The sequence below is a fragment of the Poecilia mexicana genome, unplaced genomic scaffold (genome assembly GCF_051168715.1).
Source record: "Poecilia mexicana isolate PSO_F unplaced genomic scaffold, ASM5116871v1 scaffold_13, whole genome shotgun sequence".
Taxonomy (NCBI): Eukaryota; Metazoa; Chordata; class Actinopteri; order Cyprinodontiformes; family Poeciliidae; genus Poecilia; species Poecilia mexicana.
Window position 1 is genome coordinate 21,664,411 of NW_028263382.1, and position 23,254 is coordinate 21,687,664.

The 23,254-nt window shown below is 38.6% G+C and overlaps 1 protein-coding gene across 7 annotated transcripts in view; it reads right to left on the reverse strand.

Moving 5' to 3' along the window:
* arap1 (ArfGAP with RhoGAP domain, ankyrin repeat and PH domain 1) overlaps positions 1-23,254 on the reverse strand; it is a 73,004-nt gene that overhangs the window by 29,664 nt on the left and 20,086 nt on the right. For 6 of the 7 annotated variants that reach the window (XM_088011876.1, XM_015009438.2, XM_015009431.2 and 3 more), the window contains 11 exons: positions 18,551-18,714; positions 15,346-15,434; positions 15,179-15,261; positions 12,493-12,657; positions 12,232-12,301; positions 12,013-12,133; positions 11,723-11,907; positions 11,472-11,578; positions 8,718-8,917; positions 7,882-7,967; positions 7,041-7,223 (listed from right to left, as the gene is read on the reverse strand). In XM_088011876.1, the coding sequence (XP_087868002.1) occupies positions 7,041-7,223; positions 7,882-7,967; positions 8,718-8,917; positions 11,472-11,578; positions 11,723-11,907; positions 12,013-12,133; positions 12,232-12,301; positions 12,493-12,657; positions 15,179-15,261; positions 15,346-15,434; positions 18,551-18,714 (1,453 nt within the window). The remainder of the gene's footprint in view (positions 1-7,040; positions 7,224-7,881; positions 7,968-8,717; positions 8,918-11,471; positions 11,579-11,722; positions 11,908-12,012; positions 12,134-12,231; positions 12,302-12,492; positions 12,658-15,178; positions 15,262-15,345; positions 15,435-18,550; positions 18,715-23,254) is intronic. The other variant, XM_015009407.2, reaches the window with a different exon arrangement.

The window sequence follows — 23,254 nt, forward strand, 5'->3', positions numbered from 1 at the left end:
TTCTACCTGCAACCCGAACTATTGCCTTTCTCTCAATGCAACAGATCTGTACCTGTTGGAAAGCTGTCCTCCACCCAGAGTCTAAAGATCCACCCAAAGTGTTGTCAAACTCTGTTGTGACTAGCTGTCTGCATCTGTGAATGACATTCATACCAATTATGCATTCTTCAGAAACAATAGGATTCACTGAAGGCTTCAGGACCAAGAAGCCACAATTTGGGATCTTTAAGCTCATTGTCTCAACTTCCAGTTCAATATATCCCTGATAAGGAATGTCAAGTCCATTTGCAGCAGTTATTTTGAGCCAACTATTTGTAGCTAGCATGCTCTCATCATCACCAATATATTTTCTGAAAAACTCATCTGTCATAGTACTGACTTGGCTGCCAGTGTCCAGTAAACAATGAGCTGACCTGCCATTAAGTTTTAGATCAACCACTGGACATCTTCCTATGGCACGCTCAAGGATTTGTTCTCGTGTGATCTCCAGTGTAGGTGAGTCTATGACATGACCCTGCATTACCCGACTCACTGCAACCAGGGTCTCTCGTTTCCCGACTGACCGGAAACAGGGGACTCATCCGAGTTTTTATGTCTTTTCTGGGGACACTGTTTGGCAACATGACCAGCAGTTTGGCACTTGAAGCATATCGGCTTACCGTCAGGGGTAAATCTTGGAACAGTTTTGACCTTGGATGGTGTCTGGCTACTAGGGTTTTTGCTCTGAAATGTCAACTCTTTCACAGCTTTAGTGAGTTCTGTTATCACTTTCCCTTGCTCAGTGAGCACTGTAAGAACGTCGTCAATTGAGACTAACTTCTCATTAGGTCTAGTTAGATTAGTGGCTTTGTCTTGCTCTTTAAGAGTTTTCATCGCATCTTCCAGATACAATGGATTGCCTGTCTCTTTAACTGCACACCATTGAGCTTCTGCCGTTACATTACTGCAGGTCTTCACTTTACTCCTAACTATTTTTGTGCTAGGGGCTTGGTCTAAGGACCACAAGTAAGCTTCCTCACGCACCTCTATAAAAGTAGATGCAGGTTTTCCTCTTACGTATTTTCGGAGTTCTCGTCTCAGTGAGAGGTCTCTGAGGCCCTCAATGAACTGGTCTCTCAACACTGTGTTCTCATTAACCACGGAATCAGGATGCTGTTTCCGTACAAAACTGAAGGCCTGAGATAATGAATGTGAAAAGTCACGTATGTCCTCGCCCTCCTTCTGCTTACAGTTGTAGAAGTTTTGTAAAAGTTGGGAAGCACTACGTTTATCTCCAAAGGCATCTTTTAGGTAGACAAACAGGTCTTTTACAACATCACCATCAACTTTGCGTAAACGCACTTCCTCCAGAGCTGAGCCTCTTAACAATGACAGCACAAAATCGAACTGTTCAGGTGCAGATTGGTTTCTAGCAGAAGTTACCCGTTCTACTTCCTCAATAAACTCATCTACACTCCTCCCATCTTTGTCGAGGTCTCCACTAAATGGTGAAATGTGCCTTTCTCTGGGTACATAGACATAAGATCTGGTAGGCTCAGTATTTAATGATGATATGACTGTCATGACTTCTTCTTGTCTTCTGGCTAACTCACTTAGTTGTTGTAATACCCCAGCTTGATCAATGTCATTTTGTTCATGGTTCTGTCCACCATCCTGTTCATTATCCTCGGTATTATTCACTATCAACTGTTCTTCATCCATCTCAAAGTTTTCACCTTGGTCAGACATGTTTTTTTTTTTTTTTTTTTTTTTTTTAGTTCACGTAACAGTCAATAGAAATTTATATAGCAAAGGATAAATTGGTTGAAATCCCGAATCCACCGGATGTTCCTGGGCTGCTCCAAGACCGCTGCTGGGCGATGCTTTCTCCCGCCTAGAATGCGTTCTGGTCTGACGATCACCTCGGTTGAAATCCCTCACAACCACGCCAGCACAACCTGTCCAGCAACGTCCTCCTCCGATCTCGAAACAGATGTCGCCACACAGACGCGATACCCAGGTCCACTCTGGTGTAGGCCACTTCTTCACCACTGCCGTTTAATAATGCTAACGCTGCACCGCCATATACATGCCCTCACAGAGAGAGAAAATTTAAAAACGAGACCCCACTCCTGGTACCAATATGTAAAGCCGGGGTTCATAAAGCACACGGAGCTTCACATAGAAGGGGTTCTTTATTCTCAAAAAACGTGAGTGTAAGAAAAATAAAAGAATGAGATTCAATATATGGAGAAATAAATGGCCCGTATTTCGAACGGTAGAAAGCTTTAGCTTCAGTGAAATGGCGGGCTTACAATGCGGTTAGCACTCAACAGAGTAGAACGCAGCTTCACATAAAAGCTGAAATCGAACAGCATATAATGGCTTACACGGCTGAACAAACGGCAGTGGCACCTCGAACACTTGGATTCTTCTCTCATGTGGCCATAGAGTCTCTTCTCCACCAGGTCTCGGATCAAAAAATGTCCTTCTCTTCCGTTTTACCAGTTAGTGCCACAGTACATAAACGACGTTTTTTTCTACTTCCGGTAATTTTAGACCTCTCTGTAACAACAGCACCACATGCTGACAAAAACAAGAATTACAACCAGTCGGTGAAATAAAAGCAAAACATGGTTTACAAAATACATTTGACATGTACCCATTTTTCACCTGGTTACACAAGAAAGACTAATTTGACTTAAGTCAAATAATTCTACTTGCAAAAAACAAACATTTATGGTGAAGAAGCCAAAAGAGCGCCACCTGTAGCTCTCAAAAAAAGTACTTGCTACAGTTAGAAAGCAACAAGAGACATTTCTTTAAAAGCAGCTGGACACCCAAGCAAATGTTGTCAATTTGAGTCATGTGGAAGTGAAAGCTGACGTCTCAGAGAATGATCTGGCTGCATGTGGGAAAACCAACATCTATTAGCAGTACAAGGTACTATATCTCTCTCCATATTATACGTTTAAGCAGAAAAGAAGCATAAATAGATAAGCAGGTAGTTCACTATGTGTCAAGTTGGATTAATGAGACACAAACCGCCATAAAAGCTAATGAATAACTTAATGGCAGTAGCAATGGTTGGTTATTTTGCATGCTCAAATTGGGGCTACATGCTGAGCTCCAAGCTGGAAATCCAACTCTAAGGCTACTATTATTTCTAACTAGGAAGTAAGAACATCCAACTTTAGAATAAGGATGGGATTTACAGCTCTTTGAAGGGAGACAAATCTTACCAATCTTGGGCATTGGCAATTTCAAAGAGGAACTGGCTCATGCTTATATTTAGTTCAAAAAATTAATCACTGGGCTTCCCCCCACCCTGTGTCCTAAGTATCAGAATAGTTTTCTAAACCGGTTAGAAGTCAGACAATGCCTGCTTCAGCTTCATTTTGCTACTGGCTCTCCACTCAGACTCCAGAATTCAATCCAGAACAAAATTCAATCCTCCGACCCACACACTGATGAAGACCACTGGTAAAATTTACAATAGAGCCGTCACCCAGCTTTGGTTTGGCCGAAACTGTGCAACTAAATCAAAACTTTAAAGTCAGGTTTTAAACATGCGCTGCAAGGAGCTGTGCAAATACAAGCGGACGCAGCATTCCCGTGGAATGCCTTGTGGAGACTGTCCAATCAACAAAACATCTGCTCGACCCAACATGTTGCAAAGAAAAACACAGCTGTAATTTCCTGCGTTTTGTCCTGCCTCCTGGGAGCCACAGACTGACACTCCAAACACCATCAGACTTCCAACTGTGTGAGAGCATCTCCAAAGGAAAGTCCCTCGCTGTGAAGGAGCATGTGACCGGCGGCAGAAGAAGGGGATCTGAACCAAATTGTCCACACATTCTCCTGGGGACCTTCAATATCCACACGTGAAAAAAACATACTGTTCCTGCTTCTGTAGGCTCAGGCTGCTGGAAGACCTCTGTTTCCCATAAATGCATGTAATTACCCTCTTATTTTGACTTCTTTTCCACCTTCTTCAGTCAGATCTGGATGCTCAGATCTGGTTTTCTGAGCATCTACAACTTGCCTGACCAAACTGCATAAAGATTGTTCTTGTTTACCCATCTTCCTTCCATTTTTGCCCATTCCTCCTCCTGAATATCCCAATCATCCAACTAGTTGAGGAATCTAATTCTGCTAGAGAGATGCCTTATTGAAAAAAACAGAGCTAGGCCTTCTCTGTGTAAAGAGTGCAGAGTGATATGACTTTTAGTAGTGAATCGCTCTTGCATGAAACATTAATTGAACTGGTGATCGATAGTTGGCCGCAAGCTGAAAAAACAGAGTCGTGAGAGAGCAAATGGCAGTGAAATGGTGTTAACTTATGAGTATACATGCACAAAAACAAAAGAAGGGGCACACAAACATGCCCACACATGCACATTAATATGCATGTTAACATATCCCAGCCCACTCCAGTGAAGAAAATACACACAATCACTTCAGTGTGCTGTGCTCTCACAAGCACAAACCAACAGAGCATTTTTTTTGCAGCTTCAAAACTATGCAACATAAGCACAGTCTCACAGTCTCACAGTTTCACAGAGATAGCATTCAGACTCAAAGTCCACTAACACACTGTCGACGCTGGTTAAGAAGACACATTTATCCTCGTATTGTTAGCAAACCGTGTGGAAACCAGACTGCAGGCACACTAAACATTTTCACTACCCTCTCCTGCAAACACAGATTTTAGCTTCAAGTTTTCAGTTCCTTTGAGACACAGCTCACTTTCACTGTCAACTCACAGAAGTTAACAACAGGTTTATAATAAACTCTTATAAATACACTTTTAGAAAAACATTAAATCAGACAGAGTTCACAAGCAACTTACAGAGGAGACAAAAAGCCAATAGGGAGCAGATCAACTTTCTTGAGCAGTTCCAGCCAAACAATGAGGACAGGAGAAGGACGAAAAGCAGTGGAGGGAGGGAGAGGCGGAGTTAGAGCACATTCCAGTTAAATCAGTGAGTAGTGATGTCATATTCAGGAAAAAAAAAAGAAGAAAAACACAGAAAACAGAAACAGTAAAATAAAGCAGGACTAAGCCAGTATACCTGTATTTAGTAAAATGTACTCAGATAGTTACATAAATGCTGAACTTACTGTTTACTTATTCCTAAACTTTTCCAGCATAACTACAAAGTTGCCAAAAACAAATATTTTCTGAAGACACACCCAATTAGGAAAGAACAAGTGATGGACTAAAGAATTTCAAGTATTTTAGCCTTGACAGCAATAAAACAGGTAGAATATCTGTCAGCCATCTGTCAAAAGCCAATTGAGCTGAATTACTTGAAAATGCAGAAGAGTGTAAATTTGCATCAACAGAAAAAAAAAGTAGAACCAGAAGCTGAAAAAAATGTTTTAACTTCCTTTATCTCCCTCTGGAAATTGCAAACACCTGACTCACTCACTCTCACACACACACACACACACACACACACACACACACACACGCACACACGCACACGCACACACACGCTTACACGCTTACACGCTTTAGGGAGGGGAAACAATCATTCATAGTCAGGTGTTAAATGTGAGTCAACAACATACTGTGTGTGACCTTGTTGCTGCATGTGGGTTAAGGCGCGATTAAGAGACCCAACTTAAACTGAGACGCTAAGACTTTTGACCACAACATCATGAATCTCAGCAAAACCACAAAAAAACCTTCATAAATCCACAATGTCCTACAGAAGACTGCAGGTTCAGAGAGTCATTTCTCAAAGCGACACAAAGACAGAAAGACAGTCACTGGAGAGGACTGCTGCGGTTATATATCCGAGCTGATTTGCAACATCATCTCCCAGGTAAAAGGCGCAAGAACACAGCATACACCAGTATAAAATAATTTTTGTTTAATTTAATCTGACACTAAATTTCACAAATGTACATGAATGCTCAGAGGGGGCAGCAACCTTTACAATAAAAGACGCTTTTGCGCTGTATCCGGCAAAAATGAAACTCATTTAGAGCTGCAGTTGTTACATGACAATTAGAAAACAGTTAACTTTACTAAATGTTTTAGTTAGCTAAAATAGGAAATTTGTTGAAATTTCAGGAACCATTTAATTCTTATTTGTTGACTGTAAAAGAAAGAAGAGAATCAATCTTTAGGAAAAAGAGGATGAATACATGTTCCTCTATTTTGACGGGGGGGAAAATATAACAGGTGCCAGCTGAAACTAGACATTTCTGAGGTTGGCTTCGTCTATGTGATCTTCGACACCCCAGGCTGGTTAACAACAAAATATATATGCTACATCTTAAAGGGGTGGTATCGTGTATTTCTCAGGTACATAGTGCCATTTTATTGCACAATAAAATAACTACGTCACATTTAGTCCTTTTTTATTATAAAAATTTTGCATATATCAAATATGACTTAAAAGAAATTTGACTTTGCACGTTGATGCCTTGATATTGGCCAGAAGCTCCTGCTCTTTTCATCCATCCATCAACTACACCTGCTTGTCTTTGCAGGGTCATGTGGTAGCGCCCATCTCAAGTGGTCAATGGCCAAGAAGTAAGACACACTGGACAGTCCATCACACAAGACAAACAACCATCCACACATACACACACTCGCACCTAAGGGCAAAATAGAGTAACCAATTGACCCAATTCATTATTGACGAGGGTTGGAGTCCTATTGTGGTTGCTGTTAAAGGTCCAAACCCAGTACTGCTTTGGATGTGTCTACGTCATTCCTTGCTTATCTCAACAATGACGTTAAAGAAGTACTTGGTTAGAACAAGCTTGTGTATAATTTGTGCTAACCAAAATAAACAACCAAACACATTTCTTGAGATGAATCAACACAGTTATCTAGTTAAAGCTTCGCAAACATGTCTATGTGCATATTTAAAAAAAAAAAAAAAAAAAAGTGCATCCCAACGCTGAGATTTTCAAAAGATTACCAACATTTTCCATGACAGGCAAAGACTGATGAATAAAACAGCAATGCTGGCTTACTCTGACCAGCCCTCCAGGTGAAATACATGAAGCAAAAACTTTACAAGGTAATTTCAACTTACATTGTTGAGCTCCGTCTGGTTCCCGTACAGCGCATGGTACTTTCTGTATTTGCCCTGGCGGTATTTGTTAGAGATGAAGCGGCGTCTGTCTTCACTGCAGCTAGACGGCGACAGGGCTTCGCTTGGCGGGACGTTAGCAGCCCAGAAACTGTTCACCCGTTTGTTCCCAAGTTTTAGGAAAACCTGTGTTTTAGAACCATTTAAATTTTAAACTTTAGAGAGAAAAAAATAATTAAGATAATCATAGGTTTAACAGTTTTAGAGCTGTGAGCTTCGTCTTGGAACAAGCTCTTTATGTAATGCAAACATGTTCTCTACTCACCGTTTCCAATCCACTGAAATTAAAATGAATTATTAATGCATGTAAATCGTGCAACATGAGTTAACAATTCCCATGTACACGTGTTTCGGATACTTACGTGAACTAAACAGTTACTGCTCTATAAAATATGGTAGTTTTATGGTCACTTTAAAACAAGGGAGCCCAAGTCCAGTCCTTCAGTGCTTCGATGCTGTAAATTTAAGATGCATCGCTTCTCCAACACACCTCTGTTTGCAGGAAAGTGGCTCTAAAGGACTGAAGTTGGGCACCCTGATCTAAAATATTTTCAGCTGGTTCATTTTCTCACTTCATTTGAGAATGTCCAGCTCAGATTACCAGGGAGCTATCAAGAGATATAGGGCTCTTATGAAGAAAGTAGGTATTTAGTGTTCCTCAGACTATCAACAGTGCAAATGGGATCATCCTTAGTGAATGACTAACTATGTTTGTGACAAACTCATGAACTTGCAGCACAATGAAGTCTCAAATAATGATTGTGATTATTTTCAGCTTGTTTACCTGGATAAGCTCCTCTGTCCAGATTTTCTTATCCATCTTCAGACTTCGTACTTTGGAGATACTCGGACCGAGTCCTCTGTGTTCTCCTACAGCATCCAAATGCAAGTTAAATCTCGATCATGTATGACTTATTTTAAATATTTTAACTGTGCCACAAAACAAAGTATGGCTTCTCAAATTACACTACTACAGTTGTGGTAAAAAATAAATGACACTCTGTTTCGTTACTAGAATTTTGGAGTTTTCGAACCATAAAACGTAACACTTTTTGTTGGAGACTTGACAGTTTTCCCAAGTGAGGTCAGAAACGGTGATCATGCCAGACACCTCAGCAAATCTGAACAATGTTTGAAAAAGGAAGGCTTCTTTCAACAACCTAAACTCCACCTGACTCAAACTGATGTTGGAGCTCCAGAGGGCTGTGCAAAGAAAACATGCCTGCAAACCTCAATGTTGCGAGAATAATGGAGTAAAATTCCTTCACAGCCAAATAAAGTCAGCTACTTCAGATTATTATGTGTCCCATCTAGTTTTTTCCAAAGCTTCTCTGTTTAGTCTTCATTGGTTTAATAAATATTGACAATGTGGAATGTGAGGTGTGATCTTGTACATGTATTGTAAAATAATCTTGGAACCTGGAAAAGACCAAAAAACATTCTACGTCCTGATGAGCAAAGCCCATTAATTGAAAGGAGGCGCACATTCTTTTTCCACAGTAAGTATTTAGTTCATGTTGATGCTCACCGACAAAAACACAAAACACATTAACGGTTCAAATGAGGACATAAATATATGAACAGAAAACAACACAAAACTTGAAGCAGATCCAAACCAACCTGCACACTGCTTGCAGATCACCACACAGAGGTTGATGGCCGCCCAGTCTGGCTTCGGAGCGCCGCAGTCGGCACAGAAGCTGTTGCTAGGCTCTGTCCAGATCTGCTCAACCACCTCACTGTTGGACAGCGCTTCTCCTATGGCGTTCCTCATGGCCTGCACCCACTGCTCCCTCGACTGCTCCGACTCGGCTATAAAACTGTGGAAACGGACAAGCCAAGAACATGGAATCATGCTGAATTGACAATCCATCCGAATACGAATTACGACTATTTTTCTTTTCAACATGCTTCCAGCATTTCTTTCAGCTACAGTCATGGTAAAATGAAAAACAGAAAATCTATTTTGATAAAAAAAAAAAAAAAAATGTTAGGTCCACGTGAAAAATAATTTACTGGTAAGTGTAGCAGCATCAAAGACATGTAACTATCATTGATTAATTGGAAGCGCGGTGTCCTAAATAATATTTTAAAAAACTGGTGTCAAAAGGTGGTGCTTATTTCAGGATAAAAGATGCAGCATTAACCAGAGTTTAAACAAACTATTTTCCAAAATCTTCTGAAAAACAGCAGAATTTTAATAACCTTTTCATGGAGAAAACATGTGAAGAAATGCCGAAAATGATTGGCTGTTTGTGAGGGTTCTTAAATAGACCAGCCAGAGAGACGCTGAATGGAATCCAAAAATAATCTTAATTTATTACAAAAAAGTTCAAAAATAATTAAACAATGAAGAATTGGGCCCAAAACTGAGGTCAACATAACAAACTACAACTCAGGTGGTAACACAAGCACAAAACTGACCTTACAAACAAGACATGAGGGGAACTTAAATAGTGGCTGATCAGACCACTGCTGACACACGAGGGGTAATTAAACATACAAGAACTTAAACAAATACTAACCAATACAATACCAAATCTTTAAATTAAACAAACATTAGAATGAAACTACCAAATAGAAGAAAACCAAATTTCCTCGTCCCCTTGCAAACAAATGGAATAACCCGCTGAGGAGATTTGCCAGTCATATAAGGACGTCAATTAGCTGGAGCTCTTCTGTGACCCTCCAGCAGCAGCTCCAAAGGAAACTGGTAACTCAAAACAAAGAAATTAATTTAACTAAAGTTAACTAAATGTGTGCACTGCAAATAGACAACTAAAGAGCCAGGCTAATAAAAATAATTTTCAAAAATAAAAATCTAAACTACTCACTAATTAACGTCTAAGTTAATGTTAAGGATGAACAAAAAAACGATCACCATTCAGGTCTGTGTGACAGCAGGGTCAGCTGTCACACTGTTCAACAAAAACGATCTCAAATGCTTTGAAATGGAACCAAAACCAGAACGACGTGGTAGAAAATGGAAAACAGGACATAAGTTTCTGATGTGATCTGACTCTCTGACCAACAGAAAAAGCCACAGTGATTCAGTCACAACACACTCACAGCAGATAATCTATAAATAAATGCAGGGCTTTTCATAGGTCCCCATCCTGTCAGGCTGCACTGTCAGACAAAAGAAGACCACATATACGACAAACATGCATGCTTGTGCATATGCGTTATCCTCCCATATTTAAAAAGATTTTTTTTTTTTATTCTTGACAGAAACCTAGCAGAACGGTTATGGGTCAGATCAGGGCAATTTGACAGCAAGATATGAAGATCTCATTTCTATAAGCACTCTAGCAATACCACTCAGATATTCAGCCACTGGTGTAGGATGAAGAAATGCCATACTAAACGAAACCTATTGCTTGCTTTTACATAGCAATTTGAAACAAAGTTGATTCTTTCCTAGTTTTAAAATGTGTAAAATGTGCAAAATTGTACCCTGGGAAGCATAATTTTAGTAAAACAGAATGTACTTTTATTAATACAAGCCTTTTAGCTGCAAAAAAAACAAAAAAAAAGTGTACAGCATTGGGTTGAAAGAATGTAAATAAACCTAGCACCACCCAGTGGTTAAACCGTATATCATCTAATTTGAAATGTGTTATTTGTTGTTATTTTGGTTTATTCAACTTTTTATTTTGTTTTTCATTACTCCGAAGCCCCAACTACAACTTGACAACATGTAGTAACACGTAATTGCTGCATGTTATTGTCATGTCGTAATTATAAAAGAAGCTTGTTCAGAATGATGCATGATTTTATTTTCAAAGTGGAAAATCTCAATGAAAACATCCGGCGAACCATTTGGATATATTTTGCTTGCTCAGAAGTAATATTTCAATATAAAATTAAAACAAAAGCAACAAAAATCACAACTAGATTATGTATATTCGGCAATAAAAAAGAAGAACCATTACCAATATGAGACAGTTGCGCAGTGAGCTTAAAAAAAACAACATTTTGCATATACGGGTGCATTTCAATATATTGGAACAACATCAAGTATCGAAACCCTACAGAGAATCTGTGGTGGATGAAACAAGAGAGCCAACAACTCAGAGCTACAGGCCACTAGTTGAGACTTCCTGAACACGCCAGCTGAGCAACAGCAACCACCATGTCATGTCACTCTGACGCAGTAATTTGTGCAAACCAAGTTTTGAGGACATGTACTAAACCGTGCTGTACCGGGGCTTTCAACAGGTTGACATTTATTTATTATAATCTTACATTTTCTTTTTCTGAGAAACAGAATTTTGGGCTTCCATAAGCCTTCAGCTATAAACACTAAAAAGAACTTAAATGAAGAACTTAAAAGAAAAACCTAAAGTTATTAAATAAACCTAATCAGATTACCTGAATATGCGGTAAGGTGTGGTGAGATCAAAGCTACGACGATCCGAGTCTTTCACATTCCCAACGTTCATGTCAATGAATGTGATTCCCACTCCGCTGTTATAATCCTAGAAGGAAGATGAAGAGTTATTTCTTTCATCACCCAAGAAAATAATACTAACTGGAGTCCAGAAAAAGGATGAAAGGATAGCTCATTAACTTTTCTGCATTTTTCCAAAGTACATATTTATTTGACCTAAGAAGTCTCTTACTTCCGCGTTCTTATAGAGAAGGACTTTATCTGAAGCAACAACAGTAAAAAGTTTGGATCGTAGCCCTCTGAGCTCCAAATAGCCAGAATAGTCTGGGGTCAAAGGTGAGCCTCCGATCAAAGTTATAGGGCGCTTAGGCCCCCTGATGCAGTTCCTCAGTTCAGTCACCCATTCATTCCTTTCATCTGCACACAAGCAAACAGATGCTTTTAGTAAATCACGGTGTGCGCAAAATAAAACGGACATATTAATGTGATCGCATTATGACAAAGAAAAGAAATGAAACAGACCTTCGTTTTCAGCTCTGAAGATAAATGTCCGGTTGTCTGTGCCAACCTCAAACTTCACCTCGCCCACGCTAGACACTTTGGTGATAAAGGCTGTTGAGATAAACCCCTTGGAATACACCTCCTACAACACAACACAACAGATCTGTTACAACAGATACACAACACTCACTCTGTGCACATGCTGCTCTGCCAGATTTAAAACGGTGTGTCTTTTGTTACCTTTTCATTGTCAAAGTATCTTAGGTAGTCGACTTCTAGCTTCACCCACCGTCTCTGGTAATAAAGAGCCCTGTATGCGAGGAAGCATAAAAATTAACAAGATATGAATCTATTATAACCATGTTAAGTTGAAGAAACTCTGCTGTGGGTAGATTATTTTTTTTCTTTGCCAATTCATTGTCATTATAAATGAAGAGTTTCAAACTCCACGTTTTTAAAACAGTATTTTTTAAAAGTTGAGCACGTGGCTTGATTTTTTACCCCTGTGGTGGATTCTTGTCCAGCCAGCCCATCTTGATGACAGAAGAAAGTTGGGAAGTGTCTTCCTTAACAGGTGTGGACAGTCTGCCGGAGTCAGGCAGGGAAAAGCTGCCTGACTCCGGCAGGTTGACGATGCGTTCAGTCTGCCAAGGAGGAAAATCTGGGCTGCACAGAAATGTCCAAACAAGCACATGCATATGTTTGGAGATAAAATTAGTTTGATGACTCAAAAAAAATGGCTAAACAGAAACATCTCTAATTATTTAGAATGCATACATACATTGATCAAATGTTTCTGTAAAAAGCCAAAAATAGTTACGATTTGAATATGTAGTTTGAATACAGAACTGTGAAAAGTAAATTTACAGGTTTCTTCTGTTATTGCTTCCCCCCCCCGCCCCCCCACACACACTTGTTCTTCAGACCAATGAAAGAAATTGACAACCAACATCAAGAATGTCAAACTCCAGTCCTGGGGAGCCGTTGTCCAGCAACCTTTGGAAAAGGCCCTGGTCTGACATCAAGGCTTTAAAAAAAAAACAAAAAAAAAACAAGAGTGTAGTGAAGTCCTACTGAGACCTGCTAATGGCCTCATTCCTGGTCCAACTGTGGTGGACCAGGAACGCATCTAGAAGTTGCAGGGATTTGGTGCCTGAGGACTGAATTTTGACACTCCTAAGGCAAGTAAAAACAAAAGGCAGTTTATGAAACATAAGTTAACTGTAATATGCAGGTAACACGTAAAAGGCAGAAAAAGCTCAAAAGGCAACACAACATCTCAGTTTAGAAACAACGGCATTGACATCTATCAGTCTAAAAAGGGTCACAAAGTCATTTCTAAGGCTTTGAGGCTCCAGTGAACCATAGTTAGAGCTATTACACGGAACAGCAGTGAACCTTTCCAGCTGTGGCTGGCCGACCACAACAACTCAAAGAACAATTTGACGACTCAACCCGGAGGTTACGAAAGAACAACATGTAAAGCTCTGCAGTCCTCAATTGCCTCTGTTAAGGTCTGTGGTCAAGATTCAGCGAGAATAACAAGAGACTGGGCAAAAACGGCATGCAGAGGTAGAAGACTCTGCAATGACCAAGAAAGACAAAAACACACAGTAGCCAGTCCAATATTTGCCAAAAAGTACTTTGATAATCTCCAAGATTTCTGGAAAAATATTTTGTGAAAGTTGAAATCTGTTGTGTCCCAACATATCTAACAATCAGCACCACAAAAAGAAAACATCCATTCTGACAACTAAGCATAAAGTGATATTATGACCGCTTGGGGCTGCTTTGCTGATTCAGGAACGGAGGAAACCATGAATTCTGCTCTCCATCAGAAACTCCTGAAGGAGAATATCTGGGCTTTGGTTTGTGGCCCTGAGCTCAAGAAATATGAACCTCCATATTGAAATATCCTCTATATTGATGCAAAAGACTCAAGCACACAAATGCATACCAGACAAAAGCTAAGCATAACACTATGGCATTGACACCTCATATTCTCTATCAAGCATGGTGGTGAAGAGTTGAGTTTTTTTTTTTTTTTTTACATTCAATGGATCTGCATGCATTACAGTGATTTCCACACATACCTGAACTTTTTCAACATTAAAATATTTACAGTCAACACACAGCAAACTAAAGTCCCTCAGCTAAGCTTACACACAACAAGCTAACACTGCAGACAGAATGAGTTGGGCGACAGCAGTACAGTTGATCAGACCACTGTTGCATGCTTCACCCACTATTTCACACTTACATGTGCCAGTTCAGGGTTGACACCAGCACAGTTCCTGTCTCAGAGTCGTGTCAGTGCAGGATGAATTTTAAACCCTCCCACTAGCTTTGTTGTTCACATAACACTAATGCTAATTAAAGCCATTGTCAAGTGCATCATAACTTTGTACAGCAAAGTAGTATCGAGCAATCTCAGTTAAAGTATGGCTCAACTTGGATCATTAACCTGATATAGAGAATTACAGAGCGAAAACAGAGTACTGACAACAAAAATGAACCAACTGGTGATGCAGGGGGGAATTTGCTGATGAACAGAACAGACCAATTTGTTGCTTAATGAGCCCCAACTGATGAATTAAATACTGTATGTCAGGTGTTTTTGTTCATCTGAGGATTTGTGGTAACACTTTATTTGACGGGGTGTGCATAAGACGGACATGGCACTGTCAGAAACATGACATAACATCTGTTATGAACATGAAGAGTCTTTATTAATATCTATGACAGTTGTCATGAAGTGTCATTCAATAAATAATGACACTTTTAATGCAAAGTTGCTTTAAAAGTTGCTTTGAAAGTCCATTAGAAGGGACAACTTTGCATTATCTTGTAAATAATGAGAATTTAATGCAAAGTTGGCATTTTTAATGAACTTTCAATGCAACTTTTAGAGCAACTCTCTCTTAAAAGTATCATTACTCTTCATGACAACAGTCATAGACATTCATAAAGACTCCTTCATGTTCATGACAGGTGTTATGTCATGTTTATGACAGTGTCATGTCAGTCTTGTGCACACCCCGTCAAATAAAGTGTTACCAGATTTACTTACGCACGTCCAAGACCTGCTGAGAATGATGTGTATGAAACTAAGAAAGGGTCTACTGATTTTTCTTATCATTTGCAATGAGGATTGAAATGTACACAATACTTAAACATCATTACTCACTCATCTTCATCTAACAGCTCGTCATCGCTATACAAAGAACAGACCCGCTTCTTTGGGTGATTGGGTACTTGCAGGGACATGTCCTGTTGGAGGAAACGATCGATGGTCACAATGCACAACAGAAATCAAAAGGAGGGAAGGTTATAACGTGTAATACATCCCCTTACCCTGTCTGTCACCTTCCTTTGCTGAACACTGGAGCTAAGCAGGTCTGTATCCACGTAGTCATTAGAACTGTCATCAACTGGAACCAAGACTAGAAAAAGGGCAAAGGATGTGAAAAGAAATGGAGTTGGAAAAATTTTTATGCTAGAAAAGAAGAAGTTTACAGATGCAAATAATTAAGTTTTCGGTCTCATTAAATAATATTTTTTCATTTAATAACTTGTCGCCATACAGGCTGTCAAGTCAGAGGATATTTTTTATCAAACCCACTCAGGACTTTCTTGGCAGCAGCATCCATTACATGCAGGCACATTACATGCATACTTTCAAATCTCTTTGATGTTACAGTAAATACCATTGTGGGAAATGCAGAAATTCCTGCTGAACTTGACATTAACAAGTCAAGGTAACTCATATAACCCCGAGTTACCTGCATTTACTCTGCTCTTAAATCCATTTAACATTCATGCTTATTTTGTTTCTCAATAAGAGCTAGAATAATCTGAAAGTATTTGAGTGTGTGATAATTGCTTTTCAGATTTTGGATTTGAACTAAGTGTCAAATGTTAAGCACAATTGCATGCCATATGACATCAAGAATACGAATTTGTAGTCAAATCGATTGTTTGAAACTGTGAAAAATGCCGAAAGCAGAAGATTATTTGCAAAAATGTCTTACATTTTGACTGGAAACAAATATTTTGTTTTCTATTTATATCTCAAACACATCAGAATAAATAAAATGAGTCAATTTTGTACCATTTTATCCTACATATGTACTATGTAGGACAGTACATATGTATATTATACATACTATGTATGCTATACATAGTACGTATATAATAACAAAAAAGAACAGTGATTGATCAGTATAAAAGCAACTACACTCACTAACTGCAGACTGCAGCCATCAACTAGTAAGTAATTAGAAAGGTTGGCCTACCAGCTCACACACAGGAAAAGTCCCACTCCTCTCCCTTTTGTCTTTAACTTAAACCAAAAATGCCCCCGTCTTTGCTAAGGCTGGCTAACACTGACTGTGAGGCAGTTTTTGTGTTTCTTTCAAGGAGCTACCTGAGTCCCACCTACTTTAAAACTTCACCACAAAGAGCTGACTGTCAAAACAGAAGAAGCAGCACAGCCAGGAGTGACGGCTCAAATTGTTCCTCAACTTGTTGTTTTGTTTATTGGCTACAGTAGCACTAAAAGTTGCAATCTACTCTTGGCAAGATATGCAGCATATCTGGTCCAACCCGTTTGTTAACATGACCCAGGTTACTTAGAAAATGGAGTTTATATAATTTCGTACTTGAAACAAATAGATAAGATATTTTTCAGCTCAGTAGTAGTTCTTGTATGAATGGGCAAGCTCTTCCTCCTGCCTCTCAAGCAATCAAATGTGATCAAATGCCTGAAGTAAAATACATTACAAATACAAAGAGTGGGCGCCAACTCCCTATTAACTGCTCATGCATAAAAGAAACAGAAAACTTGTCTAAGATGCAACTAGCAGATAAGATTTTAAAAAATGATCAAGTTCTTTTAAACTGTCCTTTCTAATTCTGCCCAGGGAAATTGAAAAAAAAAGAAAAAAAAAAACACTGAATACTATACTCTAGAGTAGGTGCTGCGCGTTCATGAGTGGTGTTAATATTTTTGGAGAACTTTAAACTTAAAAATGCTCTTGTTTTATTTGAAATGAAGTGCCAACTTTAAATTGTGTTCTGTAGTGAAAGAAAAGAGTTGTCACATGTTCCCTCAAATATTCAAGCTCAATAAATTCTGTGGAGATGTGTGTGTGCGTGTGCGTGTGTGTGCGTGTGCGTGTGTGTGTGTGTGTGTGTGTGTGTCTCAGGATGTTATGCACACATAACTGGATTTGACGCTATGCATGTCCTTGCAAGTCCTAATGATCAAAAGTGACAAACCATGCTAATTTGTTTCTCTTGTCATTGTTTGGGAGCCTGCTGCAGGCCGGGAGCAAAACAAGTTGTGGCTTTGAAGGTTAAACAGAAACAACCAGAGTGATGAACCTTAATGCATTCTGCTACTTCTACTTTTGCTCCCCTCACCTCTGCAGCCAGAACAATAGATCAGATGTTGTCTTTTATTTACCGCTGGTAGACCATACAGCTAATACTTCTCTCAGTTTATCAAATGAGAGAGCTGTTTTACACATCTGCAGTTGTTTTTTCTGCCCAAATTTTCCTACAGCAAAACAGAACATTATCTACAGGTACAGTGCATGAATAACCACTTGTATGTTATAGGATGCATACTTCCTGTTTAGGCATAGTTTTATAGCTCCATGTAATATTGCAGATTTCTACAGTGATTAAAAAAAAGAGTATTCTATTTAAAAGCATAAGCGTGTACGCAAGTCATAATAGCGTAGAAAAGAGAACAATAATTGTGACATAAATTTCTATTGTCACATCCTGCAAAGTTCTTTTGAACTTTTGAACTTTGCAGGATGTAGTGAAGCACATCCTGCAGTTATACAAAGGGGAAAAAAGAACAGTGATGATTGGAAAAACTTTGAACTCAAAGGACATACAGGAAATAACCAGCAAAGATGTTGGCTCCTGCTGAAAAGTTGCTTGGAACTGAAGTACCATAACTAAAGGGGAGGTTTTTGTTGTTGTTGTTCTTTTACATAAGTACTCTTGATGCCAATCCTGGTGTAACTGTAACCTATCACTAAGAGTGATACTGCTGGAAGGATTTATTTTGTTCTGCTGGTTTTACAGGCTGGTAATACTGTAAACCCAGCAGGAACTTTAATGTCTAGTAAAAGACAAGAGAAAAAAGAAGCAAGTATTCTACATGCAATAGATAGAAGCTGCTACAGTGAAGTAGCACACAGTTAAACCAAAAAGTCTGCTCCGCAGTGCAAACCCAGATATTGACCAGAATACACTGCTATACGGTTACATCATCAGTTAAACCACACAGATCTGGGTCATCAAAAAGGTCACTTTAGGTTTAATTAGTTAACTGAGTTATTGTGTAACTGCTAGTTTTTTAAATATTCAAAACAACTTTTCTGTTTGTGCATTTCCATGACAAGAATTTGAATTGCTTTCATTTAATTAATTTAACTGATGACTTTCAGAATGATGAAGGAAATGCGACTTTCATTTTGAGGCCGAATCAAAAACATTTTAGCCGATTGCTGCTGATCATATAAATGTTACTAAAACTCACGAGGAGGTTTGGAGATCTTCCTCGCAGGCAGAGCGGGCTGCTGTTCAGTCTGCTCGGACGCTTTGCTGATTTCCTGTGCTTGTGGTCTCCTGTTGCGTAGTGGAACCTGTGGAGTGGGGTCTGTCTGAATCAGCTCCTCAGTTCCTTTCTTGGTCAGAGGTGGGCTGGGGGGTAAAGACGAACGTGACAGGTCAGCAGAGCAATGGGGGGAAGAGGAGGAGTCCTCGGACCCCATTGAGGTGTCAGTTCGGGTAAAAAATCCACGTAGAACAGCGAGTTTAAACATCCTCTGCTGAGCAGTTCTCCTTTTGTCACCTTCCTCCTCCCTGTGTTAAAACTGCAGAAATCGCTGCCAGTGGGACTTCATACTCAGTATAATTGCTGTATATCCATATACACACACATACATGACCAGAACTCAATCAAAAAAGTAAATCCAAAAAAAAAAAGAGCTGAATTTTTCTACAGCTCCACACACAGTGATCCAAGAGGAAAAAGGAGGTTCCTTTGCTCCCCTGACTCATTCTGGTTTTCCTTCTTTGCTTCCTGGTTAATTAGCTGCAGGTCCCAACCTGCTCAAGCTGTGGGACACAGTCTTAGTCTAAATAAATCATACCTGCCACACCACTGGTGACAGATAAACATGCAGAGAATAGGTCCTGGGTATGTTTGCTGGTGCCAGATTAGAAAAACCAATCATTTCCAATAATATTATACTTTACACTTTTGTAGAGGATAATGTGCACAATTTTAGCAGTAATTTAATATTAAATAATCCTCAGATGATTCACTTGGTTTGCTTCACTGTACTCGAAGACCTGCAGAATCAAGAAATCTCCTAAATATTACAGATCTAACAACATGAAGATGGATGAAAGAACTCCAGCAGAAACACGTCGTTCCTCAATATTAAGGAATTCAAGAAGAGCAAATTGGTCTATCAGTCAGTCTGAAAAGGGTTAAAAAGCAATTTCTAAGGCTTTGGGACTCCAATGAACTGCAGTGAGAGCAGTTATCCACAAATGGAGAAAACATGGAACAAAGGTGAACTTTCCCAGGAACGTCCAACCTACCAAGAGCAACCACATCTGGGTTCCAGGAGGTAACATGTCTCCCTTATCTCAACTAAGGGCAGCGTTTGTGATTCGACAATAGGACTTTTTGTAAAATATTCTGTGGAAAGATGAGATAAAAACTGGAATATTTGTTAGATGTGTATTTTTAGAGCTGCCATGACCTTTAATATACTGTTCATGTCCCAAGATCCTCCAAATAGAAGAATTCTGCAAACATTGGACCAAATGTCCTCCACAGCAATGTGAGGACTCGCTGCTCAAGTGTTGCCAGCACAGCCAGGCGTTACAGTGAGCTTATTATTTATAGCCCTGTCAGATCAGTTGTTTTTAGTTAAAGTTAAACCAAAAAAATGGCAGATTAAAGACAACGTATACATTCTCCATGATGCACATATATGTACACTGGTATTTTGACGATTTACCTTTGGGGATAAGGTTAGAAGGCCTCCTTGCCATTGTGCTAACTCTTAGATCATACCACAGATTTGTTTTTATAGGATTTAAGGTTGGTATTCTTTCTGGACTACTATTGCAGAACATCCAATTAGAAGGAATTACAAAAAATTACATAAAACCTAAATCTTTCAGGACTTAACTTCAAGATTAAATTAAGTCTAAATTAACACCTACCACTGAAAATATCAATGTAAAATATGGGTTATTTAATGGGTGGTATTTAATAACTGCTTAAAAAGACATTATGTATTTTCCAGGCGCATTGTGTTACAAAATGGCACAATCAAGTAACAATGTTACCTTCAGCTGCAATAAATTGCTATGTCAAGTATGACTTAAAAGAAATTTGACTTCCACCTTGAAATTGGGTCTCTGTCTCTTTAAAAACTCCTGCTCTTTCTGAAACTCCACCTTCAGGAAGTCATCACATCATCAAGCCTCTATTAACCCCATAACAACATTTTTACCAGGGCTGCACTGGTAAAATAACATTATAACATGATGTAAAGCTCAAAAAAGTTAATTAAGAACTTTTAAAACACCAACCTTGAACACAACAATAACAACCTGAGCTTTTCATAAATTTCATAAATATATTTCAGAAAAATCACCATGTTGCAAATCCTTTTAAACAGAGGTTAGTTTAAGAGCACCTGAAAAGACAAGTTCCTAAGAGCAAAACCATTAAAGACAGCATATTCTTTTCAAAAGAGTCAACCTCACCTCTAAATGTTATTTTTTCCGTACTTATGTGGTTAGCTGAAGATCTTATTTCCAAATTGGTATGACGTCTTTTTTCTATTAACGTTCTGAAATCCTCCTGATAGAGATCCAGAGATGAAGACAATGTAGCCTCTGTTTCTGTCTTATAAAAAGAGAAGTCACCTACTAGACTGAACTGACGCTCAGAAAAAAAGTCTAGTTTTTGCGACATTATGTACAGTCATTGCCTAAAACAACAAGCACATGACTACAAGTGTGGCATCTTCAGCTAGACTCACTGAAGTGTGAACCACACCAAGAGACGGCTTACTTCTTTCACTTTGGCAAACTAGTTTACAGTAGGTGATAAAAGTGGTTTTTGCACTGAAGCCCATAGAATACGCAAAGCAGTCTTTTGGTCTGCAAAAAGGAAAAAAAAACTACAAAGTCCAAAATGTGACAAAATCTAAAATCTTGACCTGCATTAAGCAGATATTTACTCCACTCGCTGGGACCAGCACAAATGTAGATAATCTCTCAGGACCATATTTAAACAAAATCAATTTAGATATAATAATATCACTGCAAGTCAATTTCTATACAGCAATATATAGCAGTCATCTTTTCTTTTTTCTTTATTTCTCCTTAAGGCCTCAGATGAAAGCTGCCTAGTTAAACTCTGACTCTACTGCTTGATTAATCAGACCCATGTGAAAATGTATATTTACTCATCATCCAACTTCCCCCTGCTAATGAAATCAGACAGGACACATCTAAAATTACTTCGAACCAGCCACACAACATCAATAAAACTTCAAATAGTCATGAAACAGGACGTTAGGACTATTTATTTCATCAGAACATGAAATGTGTCATCTTAGTCTTAAGGTCCTATGTCAGACAACAGATATGATGAGATCATTTGGATAATGACCCATCAAGTGTTGTCCAACCACTTGTCTTCCTGGCATTTAAGGAGGGTATAAAATAGTAGGTGAAAATGTAAAAAAATTCTTGGACAAAAATGTTAAAAGTGTAATTCTAGCCATACTGACCACTCAAAATACTTTACACTAGAGCCACATTCATCCATTCACATTCACAATCATGCACAAATTCACTGATATGCAGCTTGGAAGACAACTTGGGGACGTGTGGCTCAATCACGGGGCACACTGCCATGTGGCAGCAGTAAGCTAGAGTCAAGTCCACAACTTCCCGGTTGATAGAAACCACTTTGCCCACAGAGCCACAGATGTAAAGGACTTTACTGGTTGTATTTGTACAGATCATTATGCAATCTATTTAACTAGCTTAACATTATAGATTTTCACAGAAATCTATTATGTAAACCCAAGCCAGCTGTGATACACTGCATATCTGATTGGTCCTATTGCTTGTTTTTTCTAGAAAAGATCATGTTTAACATTCTTAACTTCAAACAGCTTCTATATATGTACAGGCAGATTATGGTAAAAAAAAAAACAACAAACAAACAACAAATCCTTAAATTTGTATGCTTTTAATTAAAATCAATAAACAGTGGGTTGACTCTCCAAAAAGTTGTTGCATTGTGTGAAATAATCTATTGATTTAGATATTTTATTCTTGACATAATTTATATGAAACTTGCAGTTCAATTTACAACAATGACCACTAGAATTTTGTTTCAGAAAGAAAATCAACTTACTTTATTTATTTTTTTAAGTTTTAACAGGGAGACTTGTACATTTATTTTTACCTCTCTGAAGACAATTAATGTCAAATCACTTTTTTTATCATCACTTACTCCCTTCCTAAAAGAGAGTATGTACAGAAACTGCCAAATGTTAGTTCCACTAAAAAAAAGAATATTTTCTGAAAATAAAAACCATTTGTTTTCAAACCAATCATAAATCTTTCACGACATTTAAACAATGAGCCTCAAACATAACTCAGTGACACATGTACCTTTTAAATAAACTAAATGTGTTTACTTTTTTAACATACCGAAGTCTGCCTTTTAAATAGTCTGCAATTTATTTAGATGCCTAACAGAAATAGACTCTTAGCCACACACAAAGACAAGCAAACTGTGTTCACTGTTATTTTTGATTAATCCATTGACCAATCGGTAAAGAAATGCCACTTCGAGGGGCCTTTTAAGAGGAAACAAAGATCCACAGAAAATAACAAAAGGGTTATATTATTAGGTTGATTTCAACATAAAGTAGAGTAAACCTCTTCTTGTAATCCTCCTAAATCACATTCATTACTTTTAATTAGTTCGTCTTTTTCATAGCTTTACGTGACCGGATTTTTGTGCAATTCTTTTAAAAACGTTCATGGTTGCAACATGGTTCTGTTGCATTATCTCTATGTTGTTATTATCAGTAAGATCATTCACTACCAGCATTTACTGCCCTTCATTTATGCTCACAGATAATACATGGCGCTTATTTTTTGAATAAACATTGGCATTTACTTTGTG